The sequence below is a fragment of the Schistosoma haematobium genome, chromosome 3, assembly GCF_000699445.3.
Source record: "Schistosoma haematobium chromosome 3, whole genome shotgun sequence".
Taxonomy (NCBI): domain Eukaryota; kingdom Metazoa; phylum Platyhelminthes; class Trematoda; order Strigeidida; family Schistosomatidae; genus Schistosoma; species Schistosoma haematobium.
In genome coordinates, this window is record NC_067198.1 from 2,279,702 (window position 1) to 2,303,909 (window position 24,208).

At 39.1% G+C, this 24,208-nt stretch overlaps 1 protein-coding gene across 1 annotated transcript; it reads right to left on the reverse strand.

Moving 5' to 3' along the window:
* Positions 1–2,033: 2,033 nt before the first annotated feature.
* Positions 2,034–23,888, reverse strand: LMNB2_4 (Lamin A C; the record flags this gene model as incomplete). Its single annotated transcript, XM_051218927.1, has 8 exons — positions 2,034–2,050; positions 3,661–10,300; positions 12,804–14,408; positions 22,940–23,413; positions 23,451–23,498; positions 23,541–23,600; positions 23,641–23,814; positions 23,853–23,888. The coding sequence occupies 8 exons, from the start codon at positions 23,886–23,888 to the stop codon at positions 2,034–2,036; spliced, it is 9,054 nt and encodes a 3,017-aa protein (XP_051068669.1).
* Positions 23,889–24,208: the final 320 nt, after the last annotated feature.

Genomic DNA, 24,208 nt, shown 5'->3' on the forward strand with positions numbered 1-24,208 from the left:
CCAACACTGTGTTGCAATGCTCTTCCATCGATGTCTCAAGCCGACACACTTGATCCCGTAGTGCAGAACACTCGTCACGAGAAGCAGACAGTTGACTCTCCAGATCTGACATTGCGCAAACCTTCTCATGTCTATAGGCCTCCAGTTCCTCTCGGGCAGTTGACGCCTGTTCGACTGCCTGACGAAGAGCTGTTTGCATCAACACCATCTCAAATGCCTGCTTATCACACAGGTCTCGACACTTGCAGAGCTCCTCAGACAGCTCACGGTTCCGGTCGCACAGTCTGCTCATCTCACTTACCGAATCCCAATCTTGTCCTCTCTGCATCGACGTCACTTCATGAGACTCTTGTAGTCGCACAAAGCTATCAAGCATAACAGTAGACTCCAAGTGTTCTGGCCATGTCATTGTCTCACACTCACGGTCCACGTGTTCAACCACACCATGGGACAACCCTGTTGTGACGGCATCTAAACACTCCTGCACTCGTTGTTCGTGCTCTCTGCACCAATCTCCATAGTCGGAACGCAGACCTCTTATATGGTCAACCACAAACGCCAACAGTGCTTTCGTCTTGGTCACATCATTCTCCAAGTCAGTAATCACAGTCATATAACTCTCTAGACGACGCTTCAGCGACTCACACTCACAGATCAGGGCATTGTTCATTGACTCACATTCTTTCAGTTTCTCAGTGACTGCCTCCAGCTCGAACGATTGTGTATCCAGTGCACGCTGCAAATCCTCTCGCAACCCGTCTGATGTGCAACGGTCAGTCGACGAGCCTTCGTGTGCATAGTCGATGTCTTGCACTGGTGACGTGGATCGACCAACTGTTTCGCACAGGCGATGTGAAACCCGTTCGTACTCACTCATTCTGTTCGCCATTTCGGCGCGGTCAGCATTCGCCTCAGCATGTGCTGCACGCAATTCTCTCACCTGCTTCAACAAGAAACCCAGTGATCCTCTGACCTCATCCATCTCCATGCACACATCGTCCAACAGTGTCACGTGCTCTGAAATCTTACTTCGTAACAAGTCTACCTCTGTCATCAGCTCTTTGTTGTGCTTCGACAGTGCATCAGCTTCGTCCGTCACTTTCATCGACCGGTCAGGCACACGAGAACTAAGAGGCATCACATCCACTGGCTTATCTTCACACATCATAACGCCTTCCAGCTCACGCAGACGCACACTCAACTCTGTCTTGGCATTCTCAAGTTCGCAGATTCTGCTCATGGCCTCCTTCAATCGCGCTCTTAGGCTGTCTGTATTTAACAGGGCAAGTTCGGGATCGTCATTGTCTTGTTCACTCGGCGGTTTCGTCCAACTCTGAGTGGCGTGAATGGGCAAGACCACTTCCTCGTTCGAAACGCCCTCAACACACAAGTCCGTAGTTTGTCTGTCCATTCGATCAGGCACAATGCCTGACACTGAGTCGCTTGCAACAGTCTCCACCAGCTGCATGTCAGGAACTCCGGCAAACACGTCTGCCTCCACTCTGTCTGTGTCATCAACCTCTGCCAACTCACGGACAACCACATCGGGCGCCTTTCTCACAGTCTCACAAGGAATCCACCAAGTTGTCTCGTTCACCATCATACGTGACTCCGGTTCCTGCACTTCGGTCTGTTTCATGCTCAACTCGAGCTGTGAACGCTCCAGAGCCGCCAACGTCGCCGCATTTTCCTCACGCAGATGGGCAACCTCGAGCTGCAACGTCGACACCAGGTCAAAAACTTCGTCGTCAATCTCCGTCTGCACACACTCCTCCTCCACAGCAGCAGCAGCAGCAACGTTCGGTCCACGACACTCCACGCACATCGTCGACACCTCTTCCTTGCTCTCCAACACATCCATATTTGCACGCATTATGTCCAAATCACGTCGTTCTGCCTCTACAGTCTCCCTCAACTCATTCACTTCGTCTCGTAAATGACGCTTCTCCTCTCTCAGATCCGCCACTTCACTCTCCTTCACAGTCAACAAACGCCGGACATCCATCAACGAAGCATCACTCTCCTCCACCGATCTAGACAGCTTCACTATCTGTTCATAACAAGACGTCAACTCTTCGCGCAGTTGACCAACCACATTCGACTCATCTTCACACAAACTTGAACTCACTAGCTTCTCTCTCGTCATCTCCACTGGACTCCTGGTCGACTGATCTACGGTCGACTGATCGGTAAATCCTGAAGTTGACAATGTGTCAGTTGCCAACCAAGACACGCTGTCTGTCGCTTGAGTCTCCACACTCACAAGTCTAGTCGGAGAACCAACCGACACACTGGGCTTGTGCTCGTCGTGTATGCATTCTGAGGAGTAGTCGCTCCAACCGTCAACAACCATGCAATTCGACTCGTCGTCCTCTGCATCTTTACCAACGCCCACGCTCACAGTCTCTCTCGTATCACTAGTGAACCCTGATGACAAAGCTATATCACGTTCAATCATACGATCTAGCACGTCAGTTCCCATGTCACTTCTGCACACTGTTTTTGCCAACCTGGCGTCCACATCGTCTGCCATATCCAACCTACTACGCAGTTCCAACAACTCTTTCATGGCTGTGTCGCGTTCTCTCACAATTTCGTTTACGCGCGACTCCCAGTCTCGACTGGCTATCGCCAACACTGTGTTGCAATGCTCTTCCATCGATGTCTCAAGCCGACACACTTGATCCCGTAGTGCAGAACACTCGTCACGAGAAGCAGACAGTTGACTCTCCAGATCTGACATTGCGCAAACCTTCTCATGTCTATAGGCCTCCAGTTCCTCTCGGGCAGTTGACGCCTGTTCGACTGCCTGACGAAGAGCTGTTTGCATCAACACCATCTCAAATGCCTGCTTATCACACAGGTCTCGACACTTGCAGAGCTCCTCAGACAGCTCACGGTTCCGGTCGCACAGTCTGCTCATCTCACTTACCGAATCCCAATCTTGTCCTCTCTGCATCGACGTCACTTCATGAGACTCTTGTAGTCGCACAAAGCTATCAAGCATAACAGTAGACTCCAAGTGTTCTGGCCATGTCATTGTCTCACACTCACGGTCCACGTGTTCAACCACACCATGGGACAACCCTGTTGTGACGGCATCTAAACACTCCTGCACTCGTTGTTCGTGCTCTCTGCACCAATCTCCATAGTCGGAACGCAGACCTCTTATATGGTCAACCACAAACGCCAACAGTGCTTTCGTCTTGGTCACATCATTCTCCAAGTCAGTAATCACAGTCATATAACTCTCTAGACGACGCTTCAGCGACTCACACTCACAGATCAGGGCATTGTTCATTGACTCACATTCTTTCAGTTTCTCAGTGACTGCCTCCAGCTCGAACGATTGTGTATCCAGTGCACGCTGCAAATCCTCTCGCAACCCGTCTGATGTGCAACGGTCAGTCGACGAGCCTTCGTGTGCATAGTCGATGTCTTGCACTGGTGACGTGGATCGACCAACTGTTTCGCACAGGCGATGTGAAACCCGTTCGTACTCACTCATTCTGTTCGCCATTTCGGCGCGGTCAGCATTCGCCTCAGCATGTGCTGCACGCAATTCTCTCACCTGCTTCAACAAGAAACCCAGTGATCCTCTGACCTCATCCATCTCCATGCACACATCGTCCAACAGTGTCACGCGCTCTGAAATCTTACTTCGTAACAAGTCTACCTCTGTCATCAGCTCTTTGTTGTGCTTCGACAGTGCATCAGCTTCGTCCGTCACTTTCATCGACCGGTCAGGCACACGAGAACTAAGAGGCATCACATCCATTGGCTTATCTTCACACATCATAACGCCTTCCAGCTCACGCAGACGCACACTCAACTCTGTCTTGGCATTCTCAAGTTCGCAGATTCTGCTCATGGCCTCCTTCAATCGCGCTCTTAGGCTGTCTGTATTTAACAGGGCAAGTTCGGGATCGTCATTGTCTTGTTCACTCGGCGGTTTCGTCCAACTCTGAGTGGCGTGAATGGGCAAGACCACTTCCTCGTTCGAAACGCCCTCAACACACAAGTCCGTAGTTTGTCTGTCCATTCGATCAGGCACAATGCCTGACACTGAGTCGCTTGCAACAGTCTCCACCAGCTGCATGTCAGGAACTCCGGCAAACACGTCTGCCTCCACTCTGTCTGTGTCATCAACCTCTGCCAACTCACGGACAACCACATCGGGCGCCTTTCTCACAGTCTCACAAGGAATCCACCAAGTTGTCTCGTTCACCATCATACGTGACTCCGGTTCCTGCACTTCGGTCTGTTTCATGCTCAACTCGAGCTGTGAACGCTCCAGAGCCGCCAACGTCGCCGCATTTTCCTCACGCAGATGGGCAACCTCGAGCTGCAACGTCGACACCAGGTCAAAAACTTCGTCGTCAATCTCCGTCTGCACACATTCCTCCTCCACAGCAGCAGCAGCAGCAGCAGCAACGTTCGGTCCACGACACTCCACGCACATCGTCGACACCTCTTCCTTGCTCTCCAACACATCCATATTTGCACGCATTATGTCCAAATCACGTCGTTCTGCCTCTACAGTCTCCCTCAACTCATTCACTTCGTCTCGTAAATGACGCTTCTCCTCTCTCAGATCCGCCACTTCACTCTCCTTCACAGTCAACAAACGCCGGACATCCATCAACGAAGCATCACTCTCCTCCACCGATCTAGACAGCTTCACTATCTGTTCATAACAAGACGTCAACTCTTCGCGCAGTTGACCAACCACATTCGACTCATCTTCACACAAACTTGAACTCACTAGCTTCTCTCTCGTCATCTCCACTGGACTCCTGGTCGACTGATCTACGGTCGACTGATCGGTAAATCCTGAAGTTGACAATGTGTCAGTTGCCAACCAAGACACGCTGTCTGTCGCTTGAGTCTCCACACTCACAAGTCTAGTCGGAGAACCAACCGACACACTAGGCTTGTGCTCGTCGTGTATGCATTCTGAGGAGTAGTCGCTCCAACCGTCAACAACCATGCAATTCGACTCGTCGTCCTCTGCATCTTTACCAACGCCCACGCTCACAGTCTCTCTCGTATCACTAGTGAACCCTGATGACAAAGCTATATCACGTTCAATCATACGATCTAGCACGTCAGTTCCCATGTCACTTCTGCACACTGTTTTTGCCAACCTGGCGTCCACATCGTCTGCCATATCCAACCTACTACGCAGTTCCAACAACTCTTTCATGGCTGTGTCGCGTTCTCTCACAATTTCGTTTACGCGCGACTCCCAGTCTCGACTGGCTATCGCCAACACTGTGTTGCAATGCTCTTCCATCGATGTCTCAAGCCGACACACTTGATCCCGTAGTGCAGAACACTCGTCACGAGAAGCAGACAGTTGACTCTCCAGATCTGACATTGCGCAAACCTTCTCATGTCTATAGGCCTCCAGTTCCTCTCGGGCAGGTGACGCCTGTTCGACTGCCTGACGAAGAGCTGTTTGCATCAACACCATCTCAAATGCCTGCTTATCACACAGGTCTCGACACTTGCAGAGCTCCTCAGACAGCTCACGGTTCCGGTCGCACAGTCTGCTCATCTCACTTACCGAATCCCAATCTTGTCCTCTCTGCATCGACGTCACTTCATGAGACTCTTGTAGTCGCACAAAGCTATCAAGCATAACAGTAGACTCCAAGTGTTCTGGCCATGTCATTGTCTCACACTCACGGTCCACGTGTTCAACCACACCATGGGACAACCCTGTTGTGACGGCATCTAAACACTCCTGCACTCGTTGTTCGTGCTCTCTGCACCAATCTCCATAGTCGGAACGCAGACCTCTTATATGGTCAACCACAAACGCCAACAGTGCTTTCGTCTTGGTCACATCATTCTCCAAGTCAGTAATCACAGTCATATAACTCTCTAGACGACGCTTCAGCGACTCACACTCACAGATCAGGGCATTGTTCATTGACTCACATTCTTTCAGTTTCTCAGTGACTGCCTCCAGCTCGAACGATTGTGTATCCAGTGCACGCTGCAAATCCTCTCGCAACCCGTCTGATGTGCAACGGTCAGTCGACGAGCCTTCGTGTGCATAGTCGATGTCTTGCACTGGTGACGTGGATCGACCAACTGTTTCGCACAGGCGATGTGAAACCCGTTCGTACTCACTCATTCTGTTCGCCATTTCGGCGCGGTCAGCATTCGCCTCAGCATGTGCTGCACGCAATTCTCTCACCTGCTTCAACAGGAGGCTAAGCGATCGTGTGTCGTCATTAGTGTGTGTGTTATTATTTCTTGAAATTATTCTGAATTGTGTATTTGTACTTTTTGTTGATTTTTTTATAGTTTTTTCATTGGCGTTATCCCGTTTTGACGCATCGGTCGGTTGATATTGCTGTTGTGAAAATTCGTTTTCTAATTTTTGATCGCACTCTATAATAATATCGTTTTGGTTTCTTTTAATGATGATTTCATCTTCTTTCTTGCTTTTCAGATTTTCTCCTTGGAATTTTTCCAGATGATTTCTCGTTTCTTCGTTAATTGTTATACTTGTTTCTTCTGAGTACCCTGTAACACTATATGCTTTTGTGTTCGAAGACCACTCCATATGCTTGTCTGTGTTGTTTACGCAGTCTTTCACAAGCCTTTCTGATTTTATACTATATGGTTCGACGGTTTCTAGTTCTTTACTTGATAAACTGCGCGACATTACGGGAATATCTGATGCTGATTCAGCGTATGTCATACTGCAGGGTTGTCTAGGTGGTGGTAGTATCAAAGAACTGATGAACATTTTTTCGTCTTTAATATCCGGAGGCATTCTCCAAATGTGCGAAATTTTATCTTGTGAGAAGTCATCATACGAAACTATGGTAACTTCTTCACAGTGACAAGCATGTGATTCACTGGCATCAATCCGGTTTTGTTGAAGTGACTTATCCATTTTTGAAGATGAATATGTGGCAAATGTAAACTTAGATTCATTTGCATTAGAATCAACCATCATCGGGTCGACAACGGATGGACTTAGCATCTTGAAACACGAAGCATCTAAAACTATCGACGATATGTATGACTTATTTCCATGAGCGAAGTTATCATTGAGTTTATTGCCTACCTCACTATCACTGGCTACAAGAAATTGGCCTGAATTAAGATCACTTTCGCAAGTCCCTTGGATTTCAGAGACCAGCGTACCACTTGAATAATTACGATCACTTTCTCTAAAATTAGAAAGATTACCAGAAGTTTCCACCAACATACTATTGACTTCTAAACGAGAATTGAAATGTCTAACAGGTGGAGGCAAATTAAAGCTCAAACGTTTCTTTGATGAATCACTCTCACAGATCAGGGCATTGTTCATTGACTCACATTCTTTCAGTTTCTCAGTGACTGCCTCCAGCTCGAACGATTGTGTATCCAGTGCACGCTGCAAATCCTCTCGCAACCCGTCTGATGTGCAACGGTCAGTCGACGAGCCTTCGTGTGCATAGTCGATGTCTTGCACTGGTGACGTGGATCGACCAACTGTTTCGCACAGGCGATGTGAAACCCGTTCGTACTCACTCATTCTGTTCGCCATTTCGGCGCGGTCAGCATTCGCCTCAGCATGTGCTGCACGCAATTCTCTCACCTGCTTCAACAAGAAACCCAGTGATCCTCTGACCTCATCCATCTCCATGCACACATCGTCCAACAGTGTCACGCGCTCTGAAATCTTACTTCGTAACAAGTCTACCTCTGTCATCAGCTCTTTGTTGTGCTTCGACAGTGCATCAGCTTCGTCCGTCACTTTCATCGACCGGTCAGGCACACGAGAACTAAGAGGCATCACATCCATTGGCTTATCTTCACACATCATAACGCCTTCCAGCTCACGCAGACGCACACTCAACTCTGTCTTGGCATTCTCAAGTTCGCAGATTCTGCTCATGGCCTCCTTCAATCGCGCTCTTAGGCTGTCTGTATTTAACAGGGCAAGTTCGGGATCGTCATTGTCTTGTTCACTCGGCGGTTTCGTCCAACTCTGAGTGGCGTGAATGGGCAAGACCACTTCCTCGTTCGAAACGCCCTCAACACACAAGTCCGTAGTTTGTCTGTCCATTCGATCAGGCACAATGCCTGACACTGAGTCGCTTGCAACAGTCTCCACCAGCTGCATGTCAGGAACTCCGGCAAACACGTCTGCCTCCACTCTGTCTGTGTCATCAACCTCTGCCAACTCACGGACAACCACATCGGGCGCCTTTCTCACAGTCTCACAGGGAATCCACCAAGTTGTCTCGTTCACCATCATACGTGACTCCGGTTCCTGCACTTCGGTCTGTTTCATGATCAACTCGAGCTGTGAACGCTCCAGAGCCGCCAACGTCGCCGCATTTTCCTCACGCAGATGGGCAACCTCGAGCTGCAACGTCGACACCAGGTCAAAAACTTCGTCGTCAATCTCCGTCTGCACACACTCCTCCTCCACAGCAGCAGCAGCAGCAGCAACGTTCGGTCCACGACACTCCACGCACATCGTCGACACCTCTTCCTTGCTCTCCAACACATCCATATTTGCACGCATTATGTCCAAATCACGTCGTTCTGCCTCTACAGTCTCCCTCAACTCATTCACTTCGTCTCGTAAATGACGCTTCTCCTCTCTCAGATCCGCCACTTCACTCTCCTTCACAGTCAACAAACGCCGGACATCCATCAACGAAGCATCACTCTCCTCCACCGATCTAGACAGCTTCACTATCTGTTCATAACAAGACGTCAACTCTTCGCGCAGTTGACCAACCACATTCGACTCATCTTCACACAAACTTGAACTCACTAGCTTCTCTCTCGTCATCTCCACGGTAAATTCTGAAGTTGTTAGTGTGTCTTTATCTAATGTGGATTTTGTTTCTTCAATTTTGGCTATTGTTAGATATTCTTTCTCTTCTTTTGACATTATAGTTGTTTGTTCAGTCTCTGTCTGATTAGTTAATTTTAGTTCGTTTATTATGTTTTTATTTGGATTTGTAGATGAATCAATAAGTGAATTTGGATATTGATTATGGTGATATATATAACATTCACTTTTTACCTTTTCATCATTTCTCTCGTAGCATTTATTTTCATACGTCTCGTCGCTATTATGTGGGACAATGTTATGTCCTGTTGAAATAGCTTTTAATTTATAGTCATAATCTCTTAATTCTTTGTTCAAATCTTCTATTTGTGATGCCTGCATAGCTATAAGTTTGCAGTGTTTTGTTTTTTCACTCAAGAGTTTATCTACTAGATGCTGACACAAAGATAGCTCTTCGTATATAACATGTAGAGCAGACTGAAGCTTTTCTGTCAAGTTCAAATCCGTGATTTCAGGTTTGTCATCTAATAATCTGTCAATTTCTTGGTTGAATGAATAATTATCCTGTTCAATTTGTTCAACAAAAGTATCTTGCTTTCTAATGATTTGTTGTTGTAGAATTTCCTGTAATTCAGTTAGGCGAATAAGAGATTGTTCAGCTGAATAAAGTGGATATTTCTGATCATATTCCTCTGTATTTACTAGTAAACGTTTTGCACTATGAATCGGAAAACTCTTATCATCAGTGAGGTAGTGATCAGGTGATTCATATTCAATTTGATTATCTTGATCAGGTATATATTGATTTAAATTTGATATAATTGTACTGACTTGATTTAAAAATGCTTTAGTCAAAGACTGTACATTGGATAATCCTCCATTATCTAGAATACATTGTAAACTAGTAAAATGATTATTAGATATAGCTAATTTAATATGATTTTCAATATCTAATAAATTGTTATGCAACATTTCTACTTCTCTTTCAGATTTCTGTAACTTTGATTGTAAAATTTCATAATCTTGTTTTAACTGAGATAATTCAAATGAACAGTTATCTGTTGTTAATTCAGTATTTAACATAGATTGATTATAAATTATGGTTTCATTTGATATCACTTCATTTGTTGGCCATAAACTATGACAGTATTCAACTTCATATAAATTTCTATAATCTAATGGTATTTGTCTATATGATGGATCAGTCAATCTAGGCAAATGATTAAAAGAATCAGTTTGTATAGATGAATCACAGACATTTTTATACTTATGAGAAATGTAAACAGATATATTAGATTTATATTCATCAAATGTTAAATTAACATATTTTAATTGTTTACATAATGTTTGATTAAAAGTTTGATATTGACTAACTAAATGATTATAAGAATCTTTTAAGTAATTAAACTTCCTTTGTAACTCACGTAAAGCTTCTTTTTCCAATGATGATGTTTGAATAAGATCATCTGTTGATATTATCTGATAAAAGAGAAGGAGAAAAAAAAACAATGTTATGATTACTATTCATGACAAGAGTATCCATAACTAGTTGTATATAAACTTAAGAACGTCATTCATTTTACAACAAGGAACAATTTCACACATTTAGTTACTGTGATCATTTCGAATCAATCAATAATTGGATATGTTAATGAATTATTTTTATAGTTGCCCCCAAATGCCCTGGTACGGCCGAGAGTGGGGTGAGTCCGCTCTCCCTCTCCAAATGCTCTCACATGGCCACGTGCATACAACCACTGACAGGGAATTCCTACTCACTACCTTCTCGTGGCATTACTGTTGTTTAGGAAATTGAGAGGACGAAAATTGAATGTCAGGCGCTTTAACCGGGTTGACGGATACGGAGGATTCACCTAAGGGAGTTGGAAAACCCTCATTCCAAACCAATGGTGCACACGGGCTGGCTCCAGGATCCTGAGGGAACAAATGGCGTATGAACCAATCATTGGTCGTCGGCTACCATGGGACTGCATCTCATTACGATGCTCCACTGTCTTGTGGATCAAACCTTTAGGTTGAAGGCTCCGGGTGTGGCACCCTCAGAAAACCACCTGTTTCGGTTTGGGCACTCGGGCAGCAACATAAGGAGATGCAGCCGCATGGCAGCCAGTCACCAACAATAGGTTCATACGCCATTTGTTCCCTCACGATCCTGGAGCCAGCCCGTGTGCACCATTGGTTTGGAATGAGGGTTTTCCAACTCCCTTAGGTGAATCCTCCGTATCCGTCAACCCGGTTAAAGCGCCTGACATTCAATTTTCGTCCTCTCAATTTCCTAAACAACAGTAATGCCACGAGAAGGTAGTGAGTAGGAATTCCCTGTCAGTGGTTGTATGCACGTGGCCATGTGAGAGCATTTGGAGAGGGAGAGCGGACTCACCCCACTCTCGGCCGTACCAGGGCATTTGGGGCAATACAAGAAACTTTTTAAAATAATTCGTGTTAGAAATTTATGAAACTGAATTACTCCATTGTTACGATTAGGAACGTGGAATCATGCAGTGAACCGTTCTTTGATTAGTTATTAATCTATGTTATGTTCGATTAGTGGAATTATTGATTACTTTTATAGCATAATTAGACTTGAATATACGTTTAATAATCACATAAGAAAACAGAAAGTATAAAATGTTAACTATAAAAAACAAAACAAACAAACATAAGGAGAAGTACTAATGGATTTATTTATTGTATAGGATAAATATATACAGTAATTCAGTTAAACTGAAATGTTTGTTTACTCTGAATCATTATTTAATATTACTAGACATTTCAAACAAAAAAATTATATGGTTAAGACAATCAAAATTGTATTTTACGATAGTCCTTTCTAGTGGATTGATATCATTTGGGAAACAACGAAACCTTGAATTGCTGACATGTTTCTACATATAGAGCTCTCGTTCAATAGATGTTCATGATGTAAAAAGCTAGTTCTTATTGACAGGAAATTATGCTAATTGTTCATGTTGAAACTAGAGATAATAAGTGTTTTTTGAATTAAAGTTAGATGGAGACTAACAATGAGATCCACAACACTCATTTCGTCGTATTTGAGACTAGTCAGCTGGATGTACTTGCGCCCTAGTCTAAATACTTACATTAAGACTCGAACTCAGTACATTTCGTTTCAAATTCCAAGGCATTTTATCCACTGGAATAAATTTGCATTCATCTGATGAGACCGGAACGCGAAGAGACGAGTATCCTGGATTTCAGTGTCAGCCACTATCCAACATCAATTTAAGCTTGAACCTAACTGGTATCAAGACCATCCGCACACGATGTACACATCCCTAAAGAGGCTAACTAGTCTCAGTGCTTAACAACTTCAAAATAACAGCAGTGGTTAAGTAGCGGCTAAACAAGTGATACACTAAAACCTAAAGGTTGATTAAAGTAAAGGAATATGGTTATTCATTTAGGATGGAACTCCCCAATTGACTCTAGACCTACACTTAGTGATAGCTAGCATTCTAGACTCCTCCGATGACTCAATTATAACCAGATAGTTGTGTCAATATTTTTAGCTGCGACTAAGTACTCTTTCTCTGTATCTTGAATTACAAGTATGCACAGTTGGAATGTAAAACTCAGATTTCATCCTGATTGAAAACATCGAAAAACAGTAAACAAACAGTTAACGTATTCTAAATTTGAAACCGTTATATATGCATCTTGTGAGGATCATCTCGATATAGTCATTATGGCACAAATTAATTTAGTAGTTTATGTATAACAGTGAAATCCAAGACGTACGTTTTGTCCTATTTGGTACTCATCAGCTAGATGCGTCTGTATCTAAGAGATAGTGTTCACTCTACTCAATAAAACAAAAAGTTTACATTTCCTTAACGATTTCTTTTGAAGTTTTATTGATTAAGATACAGGTTTGTGTACTAAACATAGTTTATCCTTTATAAATAACGATAATATAATAAAGGAAAAGAAACAAACTTACCTGATCATTCATTTGCTTAACCTGTTGTATATTCAACTGATGATTTTGATCTTTATTAATAAACAATGTTAACAGATCACTTGTAGATGTACACATATCTGTTAAGTAAATTGATTTTGTTGCATAATTTGTACAAGAAGATAACTCTTTCATTTTGAATGATTCCAAATTTACCTCTTCAATATCTTTTATTTTATGTTGATTAGAAGTTAAAGCAGTAATAGTCGACTGATCTGTAAGGCTAGTTATTGATGAAACTTCAACAGGTATAGACTTATCAGTTGCGGTTGTTCTATTGATTTCATTAGCAACTAATTCTGGTGCAAAATATGTTGCTGTTGTTGACAGTGAAGATTGTGACTCAACTAAACTAGATGATTTAAATGATGAAAGTTTATTATTTTGTATATACCATTGAAATTGTTCAATAATATTATATGCTTCATATAATGTATCATAATCCTCTTTATTACTAATCCATAATTTAGATTTATGTACATCTGTACTAAATAACTTTGATTCTTTCGATAACATTCCCCATAAACGTTGAAGTAAATTATTAATCGAATTATCAACCGGTATTGTTGTTGTTGTTGTTGTGGTGGTGGTGGTTGTTGAAATATCGATTGGCATTATTGTCGATTTTAATGGGAATATAGTTTGATCGTCTATTGATTTTATTTTTGGTATAGATTCATAAGTTTGAGAACTTGATCCTGGATCTAATAATAATAATGATGATGATGATGGTGATGATAATATACATTGAGTTTGATCTGTATCAGACAAATAAGTAATTATATTATTATTATTAGATGAAGAATTTGTTGATGATAAAAAATAATCACTAATCAATAAATGATGATTTGTTTCTTCTAATTGATTTTTTTGTAATTTTTCATTTAATTGATTTAATTGATATTGATATTGTTTGATTTCATTTGATAAATCAATAATTTGTTGTTCAGCATGATCTGCTTTCATTTGTAAATCTTTAATATTTGGATCAATAAATTGATTATTTAATTGATAAGAATTCATTGAAATAATACAAAAATTAAGTAATGCATTAAAAAATTGTTGACATACAATGGGATAATTCATTTGATGATTTTTTATTTCCCAATAATTTAATAAATTCTGTGTAGCTAAATTAAGATCTTGTAATTCAGATATGAATGATTGTTCTATTCTTTGAACTGGATTCATAGTAACTATGACATCGTTATCATTATTATTATTATTATTTATACCGGGATTTATGATTTTATCATTGATTTCTTTAGCAAAATGATGTAAAATAGAATCTGTGATATTAATATGAATATCTTGAGATATGGATTGAGTAATATGTGTTATGTAATCAGTATGAATAGAATTAGTATTATTAGTAGTATTATTATGAGTAGTATATTGTTGATTTAAATTAGAATTTGTTTCAGTTAAACGTGATCTTAATGAATGTAAATATTTAGTTAAATTAGCTTCTTGTAATTCATATTCAGCAAATATTCTATCATTATCTTGATATAATTTAAATAATTGTTCAGATAAATATTTGATCAATGTATCACGATGTGATAATTCAGCTTCTAAACAAGCAATCTAAATAAAGAGATTTGAGTGGATAGAATGATATAAATTCAGAAAAAAAAAGGATAGATGGACTATTTATTAGCTATAATAAAAAACGACTATATTCAGTTGTTATGTTCCGACAAGAATAATGAATGGTAACTTTTGGGATCCATTTCTGGACTAATACTACATATATTTTTATCATATAATTGTTATGTAACTAAACTATTCATATTCATATTCCTCTTATCACAAGCTTTATTTTGACCTATGAACTATTATGATACGATTTACTATTCTTGAGTTATACCCAGTATATTAATTACTACCTCCGACATTCACAGCCACATATGGCTAATTCTTGTACAAATGTTGTTTCATATTTTATTGGTACGTTGTGGTCTGTTTGATTGGTATATAAACTCAGTATGTTTGAAATATGAGGATTCATATTGTAGAGGCCCGGATTGGTGTTCTGGACTCAAGTGGCTGGGCTAGGTGGAAAGTAAGACTAATCAAGAATCTACGCTGCTCATACGGGTTTACGCGTCATTGATCCGATCGTTAATTTACTGCTTTCTAATCGGCGGTCACAAAATATAACATCAGTGTTCAACCCGAGGAAATAATGTATAGTGACTTAAGCTGAAAAGTAATTTAACAAGATGATGAAGGAATAAATGAAGTGTAAAGCTAACCATAGGAAAAGTCGTTTAAAAGAAATAAATGAGATTTAAAAAAAGGAAAATCAAAATTATGAAATGATATTAAATCGAAGATTTCAAGGAACATAACTATGCTACTTTGATCGATTTGGTTCACACTGATAAAGAGTGACCCCAAAGACTGATTTCATATCATGGTCAGAGTGTTCTTAGCCTTATTCAAATTATCTATCACGTTAGGTAGCATTGAGCAACAGATTAGCTAGTGGTTAAGTATACGTAACACAAATTACAAATATCTCTGTCGATAAAGATTGATGATATATTTAATCAGTTTTGCATTTTTACTCCTTCCGTGATGGTATCACATGTGATGAATGGTTCGGAGATACTGGATACATCTAGAAATTAGTTTCAATATTACAAATATACTAACTGAATATTTCCCTCTAAATCTTCAGGATAATTTTATCTTATAATTTGAACCTAATTATTTCATTTACTGTTTTTCAACTATATTTTTACCATTTAGCTTTCCATTAATACCGATACTTATTTGTTTTATGCTTTGTTAACTTCCGCTGTTGATTGAGAGCAGTAACAACTTAAATAAACATGCTTGTCCGCCAAATATTTCGTAAATCCTGAATTAGTAATCATCAGTCATGTAAGGAATAGTAGACATGTCAAGACATAAACAGTGTAATGTCACGATAAAGAAGGTTGATCAGACGACGATTATGTTTCAGCGTGAATGACTAGTTTATCAATTTAGGTTTTTACACTATTGAGAAAAAGGATATCAAGAAGACTGAAAAATTGAAATGAATTTCAAATGAGAAAATCAGAGAGATCCAAATATACAAGAACTAATTAGTGTTTGAATAATAATAATAACAGCTGAGACAATAGATACAAACCATAAGGTCAATTGTGGCAAGTGTTTACTAACTCGGAACAGATTAGATATGGTTTTGAAATGACGTACAACAAGATTATTTTCCGATGTAACAGTCACATAAGCAGAATAAAAGTAAAGATTTATATAGGTATCAGTATCAAGATTGGGACTTGATAGTTTCAAATAAATTGAGTATTGAGTAGAAAGTTAATAATAAATATATTTTTTGTGATATCTGCGAATTGCAGAGGTTCCTTCTTTCCAGTCTAAATGATAAGTGTTTTCAATATAACAATCAGCAACAACCAAAAATAACAAGTAGCGTTCATTACACAAGACATATCAGTGGCAACGGGGATTTCGGAAGAAATCGAAAAGACAAATCAATATCCTAATGAGTAGAAAAGTTATATTTCTAATGTTTCGTTACAATCTAAGCTGCTTTTTCAGAGCAAATAAATAACCAGACTAAATTGACACAAGTTTAAATATTACAATGAATTTATAGTGAATATCCACATAGAAACATGTGGTTTTGATTCACCATAACATATCATTGCTTTATTTATGAAAAAAAAAACAGGGTTCATTATTTTGAGAATCTTTATGATTAGCAACTAAATTTGATAACAAACCTAGCAACATTTGAATTTGAAAATTGAATCTAATCCAAAATACTAATTGTACACTTTAAAGATAACCAGTTAGTGATTAGAAAACTTATGAATGATGACATAAACCCGGTGCTTCAACTAGACAAAGGTTCTGGTATAATCCTTAAGAATATATACATAAAGTAAATCCGATTTCAGATAATTTTCAAAAATTTATTATTGGTAGATCTCATAAGGATATAACCAAGTTGATATACAGACAAATTATAAAGATGTTAAACGAAATTTTGAGAAACAGATGAATTTATAATTTCATTTATGATGAAATGGAATTAAAAGGATCCCCGTTAATTTTATTAATATCGCTGATTTGAGATACAGAAAATTAATGTTCCGATTAGATCGATATTATTATTCATGGTTGGCTCACTAGATGGTTAATAAAATATTTGAAACCCATTATTCATGGGAAACTAGGAATCTACAGCCTACAGGATTATCGTGAATTTACAATAAAGCTAGAAAGTTCGGATATTTTCGATATATTTACAGTATTATTTGATATGCCTTGACATTTGGCAAAGATTTCCTCCCACAAAGAGGAAACTTTTGATACTATAGATTAACATTATAATCTACCATTAAAAACTATGGGATTTAAATAGGTTCTGTTTAAATGTATTAAAGATGTAAAAATTCTGTTCCATAAAATTATGTGTCATTATACTTATGAGATCGTTATCAGTAGCCTGTTTAGCTAGATTTCAGCTGACATCTTTATGGAATACCTGCAACATAAAGCACATAATCGATGAGACAATATTTCTAATGTAGGCAGGTTGATAAAAAATACTTATACGCGTTACACCTAAAGTTACATTATGAGACATTTTATATGGGAAAATCAGAGCACACGAAATAAAATTAATTTAATTCTTCCCACGAAAGTTGGTATTCTTTCTTTGCAGAAGTTGATCAAAGAAAATAATTGAAGATGTGTTTTAACTATTTTAGATATCTACTTCATTTTTTTCAGCTAAGCCCATTATGTCATCAAAATTACTATGGAAAATTAATCTCGGAATTCAATGGACTCCAGATGGAAAATCACAATGATAACTTCATCACAAAACATTAGAAGTCGGTTTTATCTGAACTATCACAGTTAAGAATGCTTGTTTCCTATTGCCTGAATTTAAAAGTGATGATATCACTGACAAAAACCCTTAAACTAAACATTCATCCATTCAAGAAGTACGTATAAATATATCAGTCAGTCAGTTACAAAGTAGGATCGGGGACATATATGCATCGGTCCAAGTTGCCATACATCATTAATACAAGAGATGAACACCAAATTCATAGAAGCAGATACTTCAATGGCAATAAAAAAATTGCATACAATAGTATGAGACAAAGAGAAGGAATTAGTTTGTAGGAAGAATGGTATAAAGTAGTTTTAATCTCACAGTTTAAGGGGAAGACAGAGAGTGTATACACCTACGCCATTGCGATCGATTCTGAGTGATATCACACGAAATATGCAACGATTCGTTTCGATAGTCATGCGGACCCAAACCAGGTAGTCTACATCGGCCAACACGGCTCAGATCAGAGGTCAGTGACTTCAAGGACTGATGCCACGATTTGTTTGGCCCCTAACTTTCTTCCATTTGTCTCCGACACTAATCAGCATGGCGTTTCGTGGTAATTGGTGCTTGGGCATGCGTAACACATAGCCCAACCATCTCAGTCGATGAAGATTTACATCATCAACTGAGTTACCATTATTCCCTAATACCCTGCGTCCAACCACACTAAGACATCTGTCATCAATTACTAGTGACTTACGAGTACCTTCTACTATTAATGATTACGGTTCGCAGCCTTAAAGTAAAACAGAACAAACTGCAGCGCAGTATACTTGTTCCTTAGTTGATAGACGGATATTTCGCCTTCGCCATGGGTGACGTAAGTTGGCAAAAGCCCAACGAGCTTTTTGAATCCATGATGAGATTTCGGCAGACACCGACCCATTAGGGCTGGTCAGACTTCCAGGAAAAGTGAAGTTGTCGACGCGTTCGACTACTTTACTGCCTATCCTTAGTTCAGGTATTGAGGCAGACCAGTGCTGAAACAACAACTTGCATTCAAAGGGGAGAAACGCATCCCAAATATCCTGGTATTGATGCCCAGTGCTACCAAAAAACTGCATTTTATCAGCGTCTTCACTAATCAGGACTATGTCATATGCTTATTCTAAGCCACCAAGTGGTTCTCCTGATCGATCCCGTAAAATTCAGACGACGAGAACGTTGTTTCCATCAGTAGGTCGTCTATGATGGAATTGAACAAAAGTGGAGATAGTGAACAGTTTTGCCGGACACCACTTGAGGTCGCAAAATCAGATGAAAGTATGCCATAAGCTCTGACTCAACTGGCAGTGTTCGAGTAAAGAGCCCTTACAAGGCTTATGTACTTCTCAGGTACGCTCCCACAATAAATTGATATTTTTGATTGCTTCTCCAATAAGTAACATCAAGTTGTGCAACCTTCACTTGGTTATTTCATTGGCTATAACAAAACGCTTTTCCACTAAATATGTGATGAATGCTTGACCAATTTTTTTAGATTTATCTAGATTCTTACATTATTGTTACACGACTAAACGGACTTTTAAATTCTAGATAATCACTTCCATATTTCATGATATTTTCTAAATCTACACTTAATGACCTTAAGTATGGATTTTTATAACACCGATAATCTTTGTCACCTCATTTACTCAGTCGACGAATGTTCATTATCAAGTGTTATGTTATATTTCAGCACGAATGGTATTGTAAGACACCGATGAGAATATAAGGAAGATAGATTCAGATTACTTTTCTTCAGCTGTAACAGTTTGTTCGGGCTAATAAAGAGAAATAATTACGTGAAACACGTAAAAAGGTTTGAAAATATCCCTTTTAAACTTCACTTATTAAAACCAACTAAAACTGAGGGATAATTAATGTACAAATGACTTGAACGAATACACCTAAGCTGCACAAAACCATAAGTTTTGACTAAACTACTCTAAAGTAAGTGAAGGATGATAGATTTCTTCGATGAGGTTGGAACCGTTTCCAGTAGTGCTGAAGACAGTTAATGGGTCTACACTGGCTCTTTTTGGTGTAGAACCGCAAGAACAAATAATTAAATGAAAGCCGGCAAAAGTTAACCGTACCGATGAACATGTGTTACTCATCAAGTCCTCTTGATAAATGTTAAACCTCACTCATCCATTCAGAAAAAAAACAAAAAAACATCATTGAGTGGTTTATAACACAAAATAAGAATTTACAACGAATGTATTTTCATGGTACCGATAACAAACATTTTTCTGTTGCTTAGAAGTTCTTCATTCATCAATTTCATGTTGTTCGTACGCTGGAACTGGTTGTAAAATGTTATAATGATCAGTTTATGACAAGATAATGTGGTATAAAAGAAAGCTAAGTGGGACTGGGATCCATCAGTCTATTATGACTCCTTGGTTTGGGTATGAAAGATTGTTTTTGAGACGTAATTAAACGTAGCTTAAAATAGAAACCCAAGGCGATGCTGTTGTAATTTTCTTCTTCTTTTTTTAGAAATATGATAGAAAAGTTTTCTGGATGGAAGAATTTCGAATTTTTTTCGTTTGTATTGTTAACTGGACCGTCTCTACTATCATACGGTTTTCCTATTAATTATTTTTTTGTTAATTCTCTTCAAATGTGCTCTATTTTGCTCACAATGTCATCTATATTTTGTGTGGCGTACTCTGTTCTGCCGTGTTACGCCAAATTTTGTCCATGAATAAATGAATAATAGTTGCAAATAATTTGGAGCATATTGCATCTCCTAGAGGAATGAGAACTTTCTAGGAGATTTAATTTTCGACCAGTAGAATATAGGTTCGAACCACAATATATCAGTTTTGACAAGTAGTTGAGAAGTCTCACTGACCATTACAAGGTGTGTGTCATAATATTACCCGTATTAGCAACTGACAAGTAAAAACCACACGCTCATTAAACCGACTTCTAAGGAAATTCGCTGATATTTGGTTTAACCTTTCAGATGTCATATAAACTAAAAGTTTAAGAACTGAACCTATTATCTCAGGTAAACTTCCGTAATTCTGCTTCTTACGAATCTTCAACAAAAAGCCTTAAAAACCTGATATTACACAATCAAATATAAAAGTATTTATTTAAAGACACTGACAAAGTTACTCCCAAATATCCTATTACTGTGAAAACTAGGTAGAATCCATTCTATGTGCTCTCATACGACCACATGATTATAGTCACTTCTATGGACTTCTTACTAACTGCTTTACGATAGAGATATGGTAGAAATGAGAGTCTTATGAATCAACAAAGTTGATGGATGAGGAGGGTCCACAGAAAAACATTAACTCAAAATCGATTATGCATATAGCCTTTAGGATCATACGGATCCAAATAGCACACAAAACTAATCTGCTCACTGATTAACTTGAGGGCATAACCCTTTAATGAGCTGAACTACCTCCTTGATTAGACTTTACGGTTAAAAACTTAACAAAACAACCTAACTATTTTTAAAGGCTCGTTGTGTACTAGTTTACACGAATAATGATGATTTACAAAGCGAACAAAGATTATGGTTCACCCACCGCAAAAATCTTCAAGAACTAAACACAAAGTTGACGATTTTCATCCCAAAAAGGTTGATCTCACTTTAATTGAGAAGCAATAGGAAACTACAGCAGGTTTTCAAATCTCTTCTATTTTGAAATATGTCTAATAACGTCTCCAACCTCAAACTTGCAGAATTTTTAAGACCGCAACCAGTGATCAGTGTTGGACTGACGAACTGTCGTCCTACATATTTTTCATATAGCACCACTATATCACAAACTAACGACTTCTCCGTTTTCCCCAGCTTCTATCAGTGTCCGTAAATGATGTACTGTATGGGAGCTTCTGTGATGACATTCATACAACATGTTCAAGTTACTGAGGCAGGTTTCACAAAAAAAGTGACAATAAATAGCTGACTGTTACTTCATTTACTCTGTGCCATATCTGATAGCATCAGTGTAGTAAGTGTTATTTCTGACCGTAATTGAAGTCATAGTGGGTCGATAGAAGCCAGTCCTGTTAACCTTTCTTTTTTCTCCAGAGCCATCTCATAAACTGACCATTGCCCTTACTTTCTGAATTATTTGTCTATAAAGCCTTCAAGATATCAATAACAATCTCAGGCAACTCTTTGACAGCCATCCGACCACACGTAACATAGAACCTGACGCAGATGTGCATCGACTCAAGTTAATACACCACATCAGCACATCAAGAGAGAATTGTCAAGTCAAATCACAGAGTAGTAGTAATAGTGTCAGTTTTAATATACAAGACTGGATATAAAAAGAAAGCGTACAGGAATTAGGGACTCAGGGTTTAAGGAAAGACAGCGTGAATATATCTAAGCTATTTCGAACAATCTTAAAGCATAGTTTTGCAAGACGAATGAAAACCAATTTCGATCATTTCGTTCGAATTTTAGACAAACTTATTCACCGAGTATTTAAATAAGAGTTACTCTAAGAGTGGAAGCTGATGATACTACCCAATTTTCCGAACCGAAGTACGTGGAGCAGGATTCTAGTTTTCCACCTAGTGGCCCAAAGGCGAACGTTCTCGTCACTAAGTCACTTCTCCGACCCTTATGTAGCTTACTATTGCATTCTTTGTGGATGTGAGATGAATTGTCTCAAATGAAAGATATCTGCCTTGGTTGTAAAGCTCACAAGACCGTTTCTCTTCGTTAGATAATAATTTCGTTCAATTTTTAACCAAATATGCAACCTAATCCTCCTCCACTTCACTCCAATATTAGCATCCTATTTCATGTTCTGAATTTGCCATTTTCGATAATTGAACTAAATAACAGGTTTTCAAAATCACACAAAATTTTTCAAGCTTTTTTAATGATGCTGAAGATGGAAAGTTCTTTGTAGAACAGTGAACCAGAGGTTAAGACGTGAGGATTTCGACTACTGGGTTATACGTTTTATCTCCACATCTTTGGGCAGATGAGTAGTATGAACAGTCATTATACTGATTAGCAACCTACTAAGTAAACATTTACGTCATAAATGAGTAGTACTTGACCAAGATTTATAAACCAATTTTTTTTGACACCGACTCTGTAAACATCAAGATTTTACGTTAAGACCGTACAAACAAAGCGCTTAAAAATTAACGAAAAGCACCGATATAAATCATGTGCCCCAAAAGCGATACGGATTCCCCATATAATCAGTCAATATTTCAAGAACTCTTAATCAATTAAGAAACTCACCTCTGGGTTTGTAAAATCTTCTGAAGCCTGGACATTTTCAGTTTCCTGTTTTGAAGCTATAAAGGTATCATTTTTGACTGGAAATCTATATTTTGTTTCACGCTGAGAAAATATGTCTACACCCTTAGAATGTCCCGAATGCTTGGAACAGCAAGAGTTTTCAGTATCAATCACCGGATAAGGAGAAACTGAACGCTTGATTGGAGATTTTGACCTTTTAGTCAGTGATGTAGGACGTCTGACTGATTTGAGACTATGCCCCACCCTCACTGTTAAATTACGTTTATGGCTAATTGAATCATCATGGGTAGTACTTTTTGATCGCACTCTCATAGGAAAGCGGGACTGCATATCCTTAGTAGGTCTAATGTGATGACTAATTGGAGAGGTGTTTTGACGCTGAACAATAAAGGACCCAAGCTCTCTAACGGCATCCAACATTTTCTCACAAGCCTCCTGATTTCCTCTGAAATTCTAAAAGAAATAAATTCATTTCAACACTAACTCATACCTTTTTCGACTGATTTCTATATTTAGTAAGGCGGTCATTTTCCAAAATCTAACGGAAAATGTTCAAATATTTCACTAAAATTAGAGGTACCTTATTAACAGCAATATGTAATTTTTTCAAATGATGCTTAAAATTCTGTGACGATGAGTCCTGTTATGCAAAGAACTATAAGAATAAAACAGCAACTCACAACACATATGTTAGGAATATTTGTTTCAGATCTTTTATATAGAATAGGTCTTCTAACTAACTCTTTGCCCAACGTAACATCTGCAACACCTGGAGCATCAAAAGAAGTATCCCGGGTATTGCTTCCTCCTGGGGCTTTAGGTATTGAAGTTTCTGAATTAGTGTGGTATGTGTACTATAATTATTTTCGTTTGTTCAGAATATTTTGCTCACTTGTAAGTTTTCATCCCTAGATTCAGAGGAGCTCATGTTGCCACCATTCGAAAAAAGCAAGCTCAAACTTTTCTTCAGAGGATTAACCAAACCGAATCAAAGCTTTACAAACAACTTGACGCGTGGCTACTTCAGACTAATATATCAAATGAACCGCTCTACTAGTTTCCATGATCGTGAGATTTAATTAGCATAACTAAACACAAACTTGAGTAATGAGTACGGAAAATCTACCGGTCCATGCTATTGACCTTGATATCTGACACTCCAAAGATTTGTAGTGACCTACTTTCAATGGAAACGATTAATATTATTGTAACCAATTGCACCAGTGATTGTTTTACTGTACTTGCTTG